The sequence below is a fragment of the Stegastes partitus genome, unplaced genomic scaffold (assembly GCF_000690725.1).
Source record: "Stegastes partitus isolate 25-593 unplaced genomic scaffold, Stegastes_partitus-1.0.2 Scaffold1762, whole genome shotgun sequence".
Classification (NCBI taxonomy): Eukaryota; Metazoa; Chordata; class Actinopteri; family Pomacentridae; genus Stegastes; species Stegastes partitus.
Genome location: NW_007579493.1, coordinates 24,578 through 36,504, shown reverse-complemented (window position 1 = coordinate 36,504; position 11,927 = coordinate 24,578). Strand labels below are relative to the sequence as shown.

At 41.6% G+C, this 11,927-nt stretch overlaps 1 protein-coding gene across 1 annotated transcript in view; it reads left to right on the top strand.

Annotated features, from left to right (window-relative positions):
- The window catches only part of LOC103372465 (receptor-type tyrosine-protein phosphatase zeta-like), a 99,919-nt gene that overhangs the window by 65,491 nt on the left and 22,501 nt on the right, over positions 1 to 11,927 (top strand). The window contains exons 9-12 of the mRNA XM_008302120.1: positions 2,547 to 2,731; positions 3,642 to 3,768; positions 6,438 to 6,478; positions 6,587 to 8,927. Of these exons, the coding sequence (XP_008300342.1) occupies positions 2,547 to 2,731; positions 3,642 to 3,768; positions 6,438 to 6,478; positions 6,587 to 8,927 (2,694 nt within the window). The remainder of the gene's footprint in view (positions 1 to 2,546; positions 2,732 to 3,641; positions 3,769 to 6,437; positions 6,479 to 6,586; positions 8,928 to 11,927) is intronic.

Below are 11,927 nucleotides of genomic sequence, written 5' to 3'. Positions count from 1 at the left end.
AACACATCATGTAAATTATGGTACATTAATGTTCCTCATTAGGACAGTAGACACTTGGTAGACCGTCACTTTGAGCCCACTGTGAAGAAAAGTTGGTTAATGCTAATTACTCTAAATGGACAGAGACAAGTCGATTACAAATGACAGCCAAAAAATAACAGAGAGATAAAAATAGAAGTCAAGTGACCCAAATCAAATTGTAATGACAGATAGAGGACAGGTCGAGTTAGTTAACCATTGATTATCATGCTGCACACTAGCTCCACTCAGTAATTAGGATTGATCTATGGCTTTGGCCAGAGTGTTTGTTCTGTTACTGAGGACCAGGGGATTATTTAGGGTTTACAATGAGAAGAGCATTTGGTCTGTTCATGCTTAAAATTTTACTGAGAAGAACATGAGAGAGCTGGTTTGTCTTAGGGCCGCACAGTGGCTCAGTGGTTAGCACCGTCACCTCACATCTAGAAGATCCCCAGTTTACATCCGGGTTAGGACACCTGGGATCTTTGTATGTGGAGTTTGCATGTTCTCAATGGCCAGCGTGGGTTCTCACCGGGTTCTCTGGCTTGTACATGTAACATGAAGAAACATTATTTTGTTTTGTTTCTAGGTCAGCAATTAACCTGAAGCAGATTAATGGTATTGATCATATTCACTCCTCAGACTTTCTTGACTTGCATCCTTCCACTGAAATAACTTTCAGATGACACTCATCTGAACACCATTGTTCCCCTGTAGGAATTATGTCTGTGCTTCAAATTTTCAGCAGAACATTGCATACAAAGTTTTTATTTTTTCTAAGCAAGGAGATTTCTCTGTATCAAATCATGACAAGACTAGCGGTCTGGATCGGTTGTATCCAAAGTAGGATAGGATAGATCTAAAGTGACCACAACAGAAGCCTGATAATGATCCTGATCATTTGAATCAGGTGCATTGGAAGAGGGAAACCTCTAAAACATGCAGGATTGTGGCCCTTGAGGACCAGGACTGCCCACCCGTGGTCTAGCTGGTAATGATGTTCACACTGGGATGTTGTGATATCTGTCAGACTGTGCTGAATCAGTTTGTTGTCCTGGCTGCTTCTGCCCTCTAGTGGTTCAAACTGGGCAGCCATGTGTCTCTGCTTCCTTCTCTAAACCTAATCAGTCAGATTAGTCAGAATAGGTATTTTTCTGTGCCAGCAACTTGAGTATCTGACCAATGGAACAACTACATTTGTACATGCATGTTCACTGCAGGGTTTTTTTTACAGTATACAGTGCGTAATACAGTGTGGCATTCTAACCGTGATCCCTTACAGGTCAGAGTTTAAATCCAGTGAGGGCAGTTTAAGTTCAGCTCAGATCCAGTAGAGGAGGAAATGTGTTAGTGTTTGCATAGATGGAGTGTCCTCCTCCTGCCTATTGTCATCGATCCCCGGCCCCTTTTAATCCGTGTTAATCCCAGAGTGTCTGTCATCTGCATTATCTCTGCACCGCTAATCTCAACTCTGACCCAGAATCATTCTTAAAAACACAAGAAGGAACAAAGAAATCAGTCACATTTGGCTTCTGCCGTTCATGGCCTCCTTAACTGATAAAAATGGTTTGTTAAAAATAAATCCAGACACTAAGTATGCAGCATAAAAGAAGAACCATGCAGTGTGCAAATTCACATAGTTGTGTTACTGCATCTGAGTTAATGTGATTTGTAAACTCAACACATTGTAAGTTACTGTTTAATACTCTGATTGGAGATAGTGCTCCAGGTTTCTGTCAGATAAATCACTGGGAAGTAAAGTACATGCAATGACTTTAATTTTTGCTGAAAATATGTCACAAAAGTGACTAAAATCTTTAGCATTAATGTAATTATACATTTCCATCCATCCATTATCTATACACCGCTTAATCCTCATTGGGGTCGTGGAGCCTGTCCCAGCCGACTTAAGGCGAAGGCAGGTTCACCTGGACAGGTCACCAGTCCATCGCAGGGCTACACTTAGAGACAGACAACCAAGCACACTCACATTCACACCTACGGACAATTTAGAATCACCAATTAACCTCAACATGTTTTTGGACTATGTGGGAGGAAGCCGGAGAACCCATGCAAACTCCACACAGAAAGATTCCGGTGACCCCACCGGGACACGAACTGGCGACCTTCTTGCTGCGAGGCAACAGTGCTACCAACTGCGCCACCTTGCAGCCCTAATTATATATTTTCCATATAAATTCCATTTTCTGCATTTAGATTCCAGTAATATCCACAATGTCGCTGCTTCAAGTCCAGATAAAAACAGCAACAATGGGATTACTTTGTAGCAGCCTGTCATTTGCATGTGATGTAATAAAGGTGAACAGCTCTACATAATGGTACTGCACTCTTTACGGCACTTGACTCTCCAGGCTGCAGATTTTTTAACTTGTGTCCTGCTGTCTTGAAAGGATGTAGGTATATAAAATCTGATGGTCATTTTACATTCTGCGGCACTTGGCATAGATATTTGAAGGAGTACACGCCAACCTTTTTTGAATTTGTTGTCTGTGGGCTTGTGTCAGTTTGCAGTTCAGAGCCAGAGAACATCCAGGCAGTTCCCTACAACCTCAGCAGCCTGCTGGTGACATGGGAGCGGCCTCGTGCAGTGTATGATGCCAGCATCGAGAAGTACTCTGTCACCTACCAACTGACCAGTACGGAGGCCTCTGTCCCCTCTGAATACCTGACCGACGGAGACCAGGATGTGGTGAGAGAGTCCACAAGTTCAATATTAACGTTTTACGCCAAATGCTTTGTCATGTCTTTTCCAGCCATAGCCACTAGTCAAGCACTGTCATCCTGAATTAGCAGCTGTCACGAGTCATGCAGTAAAAATATTTGTCAAATTGGTCATCTGATAGCACTTTTACACTAAAAAAACAGTCACTGGCCTGTCTTCATTTAGACCTGGTATTTCTGCCTCAATAGTTTCGGTGTAAAATCATCCACCACTGCATTAAAGCTCTAATTTTGAACACTTTTCCTGTGAAGGTGGCACTTGAAGTCATTTAAACGTTCCAGTTCCATTTCATTTCAGTAATTTTAAAAGTCCTAAATTTAATTTTTCAGATTTAGTTTCTTACCTGTCACCAAGTTATGCATTCGAGGATGCTTCAGTGTCAGATATCGTGAAATTGGAAACAACACAACAACCGGTAGAACAATGTAACCTTCCAACACCGTGTCTGTAAATCCTGTCAGTTAAGACGTTGATGTTGTAGGTAATTTGTGATATTTTTATTGTGAAGCAATATAGGAACAAGCAAGGACTGCCTCTAAAATACCTGATATGTTTAAGGTCACGGACATCATAAATGTGATAAATGACCAGCACCCTTTCTCGCTTTCTTCTGAATCCAATTTTTTGAACCAGTGCAGCACAGTGTCCCTGAATGCAACACAAACAGTGATGCTCTCTGTACACATTACCAAAAAACAATACAGGAACTTGAACATAAACTATGTTTAACCAAATGCTGACTATCATGACTTATCTGACTGCAGCCACTTTGAACTCACTGTAAGTTTGGTGTTCTAGTAATGAAGCAATGCAAACAGGCATCTGGAAGGAAAGAAGTCGCTCTTGAAACTGATTTATTTCCTTGTCTGACTACCAGGGAGCGATCCTCGATGACCTGTTGGCCAACACCAGCTACACGGTCCAGGTGGTGGCGGTCTGCACTAACGGTCTCTACGGACGTGTGAGCGACTTGCTGACAGTTGTCATGCCCGTCGACGACCCCGGTAAGAGCGACCTTGCCCAGCACCGAGCGTAGAGCTCAGCAGACAAACCATAGAGATATTTTTCACGTAACTGAAAATACAACACTTTATGTGAAATTGTAATATATTAATGACACAATCAGGACTTTTTCATTTGAGATTATTCACATTATTGTTGACATTGACTTTGTATATCAGAATTTTGAGTTAATATATTTAAATTGAACAATTCAGTACAATTTTAAGCATTATAAATTTGTCTGATCTACTACTTTTGGCCATTTTATTTATTTTTTTTTTTTACTAATTTCTACATCTAGTAATTCAGGTAAAAAATGTGGTGTCTGCTGATTTTGATTGCCTCTACTTCGCAAATACTATCTCATTTTTTAGTCAAATGTTTTTCCTAATATCCTTTATTATATTATTTTTCCTGATCACATTCTATTTTCTTTTCCTGCCACTAGTGGGCTTCAGTATTTAGAATAAACCGTAATCCTAGTTACACCTAGACTGACAATCTTCATGTCACCAGTGGGAAAGTAAAGATTTAGATTTAAAGTCCAATGTTTTAGAAGACTAACAGCCAGGCAAGGTGAAAAAAAACTATTTGTTCTGATTATCAAATTATGAGGAATCAAAGTGGCAGGAGAGATGTCTGAGTGAGCATTCACCTCTTCTACTTGTTTTTTTTTTTGTCTTGTCATATGTGTTTTATGTCCAACCGCATTTCATTTCTTTTAGTAACATTTCCATCCTTCCTCTTGTCCTCCCTCTGAACCTTGTATGATACTAACTATACTTTATGTCATTCATATATATATGAAATATATATATGGGACAATATTTGCTGTCTCACTTTTTCTTTTTGTGTTTTTAACTGTTTCATCTCATTTCTCTATATTTCTAAGAGATAAGAATGTGCTTGGTGGTTTGGGTGCCAATTTCCATGTTCCTTCATGTCACGTGAAAAGACAAAGCCGGGATCTTTGTTTTGCTTTCATTATGTACCATCTGTTCCTTTTCCCTCTCACAGTAAGAGAAATGTTTGCATGTGTGCAGCAGTACTTTGTGTAACATGAATAGAAATGGCGACCATAGTGACTTTGTATTTCAGCTGAACTTCATGTTAAATAAACTAATATGTCTTGTTCCAAAGCAAAACAGCCCTGCATCATAATTCAGTGTCAGCTTGCATGAATGGGTGTTACTCTGCAACATTCAGTTGATTTACATGCCTTTTGTGACACTGGTGATTGTACCACGTTGGCAACACTAAAGTCATGGTGCCACGTTAGCTGCACTTAACAATGACAGACTCTAAACTGGTGTCATGTGTTCTACCAAAGTCCTGTTTTGAAGTAATAAATACAAGACATGTTAGATTTTTCAAAAACGTATTTTTTCTCTTCAAACCAGTCAAAGAAGAATTTACAATGACGATCCCTGTTTAACCAAGCCCAAAAGTTTATTCCCAACACATTTTAAATGTTTCAGTTCAGATGCTTCATGTTATAATACTATGGATGAAAGAAAAAGGTGAATTTTAGCAGTTTAGAGACTGTTTCATTTTTTAAGCTGTACATGTTTAGTGTTTTATTTTGATGACTTAAATAATGACTCAAGGTAAAGATAATAATTTTCTAATTGACTAATAAACCAATCATCTCATTACTTTTCCTGTCATTTTGGTTTTACATCCGCTATAGCTCAACAGAGGCTTTGCATTGATAAAGTCACTTTTCAGCCAACCCTCAGTCATATCCCTCAAACCCAGTTCATTAAACTTGTAAAACCCCACCTCATGCTTCACAAACCAGTCTGATCTGGTCTCCATGATGTGTCACTTAGCCTCAGACAGGTAAGAGTCACAAGACAACCACCTGCACACCTGCTCCCAGACATGCCCAACTGTGTGCTGTGCGTCTGAGCTCGGTCAGCTTGTGTAGCATTTGCAAATAACTCTTTGTGAGCTTGTTTTATTCCTCTCAGGTAACAGATGGTGGGTGGAGTTTAAATACAAAAAAGTTTAGACTATTAGAGAAAAGTAACTGAGAATTTTCAGTTCAAATTATTTTTTTGATTCGTTTGACTTTAAAAGGAGGATGAAACCGAAAAATTATTTGTTGCAAATGCTTTTTGTTTAAGGTTTTCTGTTTGTTTGTGTCTTCAGGGGTCTCCATGCATGAAAGTGCCTAAATCTGTTGCATGCAAGTGTTTGTCACTGTTTGGTATTGTGTTTACCACAGGACAGCATATTAATCCAAGTGGTGTGCAGAACCTGTCCCCCGTCCTCCATTTTCTCCCATCGTCGTTCCACACATACATCCATTATAAGCAACACATTCATATTCCAAATTTTCTGTTACACTTGTAGGTTTAAAATAGCAGCAACAACAATAAAGTTTACCTTTCTTTTTTTTCTTAAATACATCTAAGACACAGTGTCCAAGAGTGTACCTGTTCCTCTCTGTGATGTTTTCATTACAACATTTTATATTTGTTTTTTAGTTTTTTTGCCTCAGGAAATTACCATCAACTTAAATATAGCTCATAGTGATTTTCACACTAATATAAATAATGGCTAAATTATGTATTTTATGAGTTAGACATTTTGGTAAAGTTATTGTAGTTCTTATTTTGAATCATTAATGTAACATTAACATTGCAACCTGTGCCTTTTTTTCCAGAAAATGCGCTGGAATCAGATTCAGATGAATTTGATGATGAGGTAAGCAAAGTTTTTTTTTTCTTTTGTTTGTTTTCCTTACATTTCATTGTTTAGTTACAGCTAGTACTGTTGCTTGTCACTGATTTTAAACCTTACTCTCACCAACAGGGCAACTATGAACCTGATCTGTCTTGGAATGAACTGGATAAAATCCAGGATAATAGTCTGGATTGGAGTGCTACAAACTCAGAGAGGATCACAACTTCTGAGTCACCTTTTTTACCTCTACCTGGCATGAGAACTACAACAACAGAGTTTGGTCAGAGGAGGACCACCACCACTGATCCAGTTCCCCCTCTTAGATCCACTGAATCTGGTCGAGTGCTGAGCCATTCTAAGGAAACAACACACCACAGAACCTCCTCACAGCCAGCAGAGGTCCCCCTGTCAGAAGAAACCACAACAAGCGCTGACTTCAGTGGCAACGCGCCCATTTATTCCACCACAACAACCAACAAACCCTTCATTGCTACTTCTACGACTCCTTTATATCCCCATGAAAAGACAGAAGGTGTTCATCGAAGCATAAGTCCAAAAGACTCCTCTGAAAAAGCCAAAGGTGGTATAAGTACCACTACTCCTGCATTCATTGGTCCAAAGGCGACAGGTGGTAAAAGTACCCATACCAGTCATACCAGTGACTTGAGCAGCACAACATCATCATCATCATCATCATCATCCTTCATTCAGGCTGAGACTGACCCAGGTTGGACAGTTCCCATTAATGAAGACAGTACCACCAACAGAAGTGTTTCCGCTGAACCCAGAGGTCTTCCAGAAACTCGGACAGAATCTTCGAGCGCCCAGCCCTTCTCATCGAGTGAAGCTGTTCTACGTAGGCATACAAGTCCCAGCATGCCTCATTTTTCAACAACCACTACTTCTGTTGGCTTGAGTGCCGTTCTCTTGCAGACCACACAGCCACTGTCCAACGGTGAGAGCCCCTCTGTCTCCCCCTCCTCTACCTCGTCCTCCTCTTTCGCCTCCTCCCCTCTGTGTGACACCGCAGACCCCAGCACCGCCCCCTCCACCTGCTTGCATGACCCTCCCTCTTCGTGGCCTGTGTTGTCTGCCTCCGCATCGGACTCCCAGCATGTTGCTACCACACTGCTGTCTAGCAAAGACACAGCTTCTCCTTCAATCCCCAAGCTCTCCGCCTCCACCCTGCCTCACCTCCCTCACTCCTCGCACTCCCTGTCTGGTTGGGAGACTGACCCCATCTTCCCTGGTGTCGGGTTTGATGATAGTGATAGCATTGGTGATGTATTATCTGGGTCATCAGGGGATCCCTCAGTATTTAGGGATACTCCTCCACTCCAAAGGGTGCCGGACACGTCTGACACCGCTGTCGCCGCTGAGTTCTCTGAATCTGCCTGGGATCCATCCCTCTCGACAATCTCTTTGTCTCTCAGCCCAACCCTCCGGCCTTCAGTTCTTCTTTCTACTGACTTCACCCTTTCCGGCACCACCCCAGACTTGTCCAGATCTTTCTCAGTTGGGTTTGAGGAATCAAGATATGCCAAAGGGAGCACAATAGAGTCTTTCCTCCCCGAGGTCAGTGGTGATGGGTTTCCGTTAGCTAGTGATGTGGATGCCATGTGTGGCTGTTCTCTGGAGCCATCAGTATCCTCATCCTGGTTGCATGCCTCTCCTCATGTGCCCCTGCCGTCCTCTGCCTGGGACTCAACTAGTTTAGAGCTTTACTCTAGTGTGGGCATCCTTTCGGCCTCTGGTGTTGGTGTAGACAACCTTCTACGCTCTCTGTCGGTGGTGGGCTCTGATGGTCTGTCCTTAGATCAGCCTCTGCTCTCCCATAGTGCTATCTCTCCCTCACTGACCTCTCATCATTCCCAGTTTCTCCAAGCCACCCATAGTGACCTGTCCATTTCTGTTGCAGCCACAGCATCTGCTGTCACGGATTCCTGGTTCTCAGCATCAGACAGAAACACTGCCCTCCAAACCGCTGCCCTCCCTCTGTCACCCACAGCTTCTCCCTTCACCCCCACCCCTGAGGGGACAGTGTTAGACAGTAGTAGCAGTGCCTCTGGTTCAGCCCTTTTCCCTGACTCCCAAGAGGGTGTAGATCAGGAGTGGGACAGGGTTCCCACCTCGGCCTCTGGAGAGAGCATGCTCCCTTATTCAACCAAAGTCAGTAGCACTGGCCCCCCATCCACGACCTCAGAGTCTGGCCAGACCCCAGATGATCTGGAGGACCACTCCTCAGCATTCTATTTTGAAAGTGGGAGCGGCAGTGCTGTCACCTCTGAGGTAGGAGGCACAGCTGCGCCAACCATATCTCCGATAACCTCGGCTTCACCCTGGTCGCTGGGTGGGGAGGATGAGAGCGGCTCAGGGCAGGGTGAAAGCCTCTTCGACAACGAGACATCTTCTGACTTCAGTCTCTCAGAGCGCACAGAAAGAGAGTCGGAGGAAGAGGAACAAGTCGCAGGTAAAAAAGCCGTCGGTGTGGGGAACAGCATTGCAGCTACAAATCCCAAGGGATCAGGAAAAGTTTTGGACATCCACAAGATCTCACTTATCCACCATCTGTCTGCAACAAAACCCATTTCATTTTTTTTTTTTTCTATAAAAGCAAAAGAAAAAAAAACACTAATATAAAGCGCCTGCCATTGCAGCCATCAACAGGATTCCATAACTTTGATGAACATGCCATCACAGTCGCCATCATCATTTGAGACACATTCATATTAGTGCCATTCATCCATTAATTTTCTCAACCAGTTTTTATGTTTAGGATTGTAAAGGGCAGCAGCATATCCCAAAATGGATTTGTAAAGAGGATTAGTCTGACTAGGATGCCAGGGAGTACAGAGTTCAGTGCCTTCAAACCAACACACTGAATTCCCACTGAATTAGTCATTAATATGTTATTTAAAAGTCAAAGGAGAGGATGTGAATCCACAATATGTTGTGATAATCCGTCCAGATCACTCGTGGTCAATGCATTGAAAAAAAATTACGGTTTTACAAGCTTGATACTGATTGAAGAAGTATCATCACATGGTAGTGTACTTCTATCAGAATTACACAGTATGTTCGAAAACATACTTTTCATACATACATTTTTTTTTTTAAATTACATACGAGCTGAAAAAGTGTAATTCTTTCCTCCTGTCCTTTCCCATCTTTTTGTTACAAGTACAGAGAAATGTCCAAAATCCCCCTTTGCAATGTGGGGAAATCAGTTTGTGACTTGGTGTCAAAGATATAAATGTTATCTCCCCACATTGTACCTGCCATGGCCACTAGAGGGCAGCAGTGTTTAAGCTCCAGATGGTTTACACACCATGTCTCAGACTACACCGCATTGTATAAAGGTCTTAGAACATACATTAATACGTTGATTCCAGTAGCTCCTGCTAGAGGTTTACTGGGGGCACTGGTGCTGGTAGATGATTTAAACAGAATGGCTTTGCATGTGGTACCCCATCAACAACTAATCATCCATACTTTATACCTTTATACTGCAGTTGATATTTACACTGGCAATCAACCTAAGTGGAACTATATCATAAAAGAATGCTTATTTATTCAATATTTTGCATGATTAATGACAAATTATTAGATTAATTTATTGACAGATTCCCTTCCAACCCTGTTGTTTTTAGTTAATTTCAATGAAAATCAGCTTGTAGTATCAAGTTCATTACAGTCAATAGTCATGTTTTGTGCAGTTGCTTTACAGTTGCATAGTAATACATATTCAAAAACTTTAAACGTTTGCTTGTTGATTGGTTTTTCTACATTTTGATTTTACAGTGACTGAGCTCTTAGCGGAGGCTTTGGTTCTCAAGACATCTTTGAAAGTTTTATAACCAAAACTTCTACTTTTAAAATTGCCTCGAGTGTAAGTGCTTTATCAACATGACAAAGTCTGAACTTTACCCGGGTACACCAAGTAAAGGGACTGTGTCACCAACTGAGATGTGTTATATATCTGCAGAAAGTTTCAAGTTATTCCACGCCCTTTTGTCAGCCAAAGGTACAAAGATAGAGGGTGTGATACATTGTTCAGATTCTGTTTAGTAATTTAATTTGATTTGTGTTTACAGGGCTTATGGTTACATTAACCTCAGGTTTTCTTAATAGAAACAGATGGCCATCTAGAAAATCTAAACTAGATGTTGTTTTTGGTGGTAAAACATGCAAAAACATTGCTATGGTCCTGCATAATATGATTCTACCTGCACTCCCATGTCTGTACCCCTGACAACCTGACAGTTGTGCAGATGTACAGCAACAGAACCCACCTTCATCATTTTCTTTACAGGGGATCTTTGTATAAAAGTTTTGAGCCCTTATTTTCATTGCAGTTTCTTCACTCTCTCTACAGTTTCTGCACAAAAACTAATAATCTTTTCCATCGTTTCTGTCTGGGCCTTTTCTTTTCTCTGTCCATTATAATCACCAGCATGCCTAGGGATTTTGAGAGGCAGGGAAAGATCTGTTGGATGCGTGATTGAATGAATGGATTTTTACTCCGGGTGAGCTCCTAGTAGAAAGCACACAACAGGCTCTTTATGAACTAGTCAACAGGGCTGACCCAGCCATTCACGGCTGAACTGGGTCGGTTTGTGCAGAAGAGGTAAGTTCTGACAAACAGCCTCTCAGTCAAGGTTAGTCCATACTAGTGTTTTCCTTACTGGTTATCAGATAATAAAAGGAGGATTCAGCAGCGGCAGCTCAGTGAGGTCAGGTTCAGCCATTAGGTTTTCATTTCATGTTATTCAAAGTTACAATTATGCTGTCTGATTGATGCCAGCTCAGCTATGCTTGTGTGCTGTAGTTTGACGGATGTGTTCTCACTTGCTCTGGGATGGACTTTTGATTGTGAGCCTTTGTGCGTCTCTGTGTTTCTTTCAAGTGGTTTGGCAGGTGGTCTGAATGTGGTGAATTTAGTATTTGTGCGGCAGGCAGATGAATGTGAATGGTGGTACACTGTGTTTCAATGGCGGGTTATCAATGTGACATGTGTTTCCTTCTGAAGTAGATATAAGCAAGATCCATGTTGGAGTAACAGTTCTGCAAATGACTGAAGGAGAAAGAGCTGCTCAGGGGGCAGAAATGAGCTCACTGATTTAAGTAATTTTGAGTCACTTCAGATCATCTTTCTGCTTCTCGTACGTTTGGCTTTTAGCTGCAAATTTTTCGAGATGACCACTTCATTTGAATGTGTGTCATGTCAAGAGGATAAGAGGAAATTAGTGACATTTTTAGCAAAAGCTTTATTAGAAAAGACACGTATAAAGCATGATGTTTAATCACATTAGTCATTTCTCTGTGACCTTTGGATTTAAAACCTTCAAGCATTTATTCATCAGTGTCCCGTGCATGCTGTGTCTCTCTAGGACTATCGAATCAAACTTTGGCCCATGTCAGGTCACTCAGATCGTCACGCTGCCCATTTTTCCTGCTTCCAAGACATCAC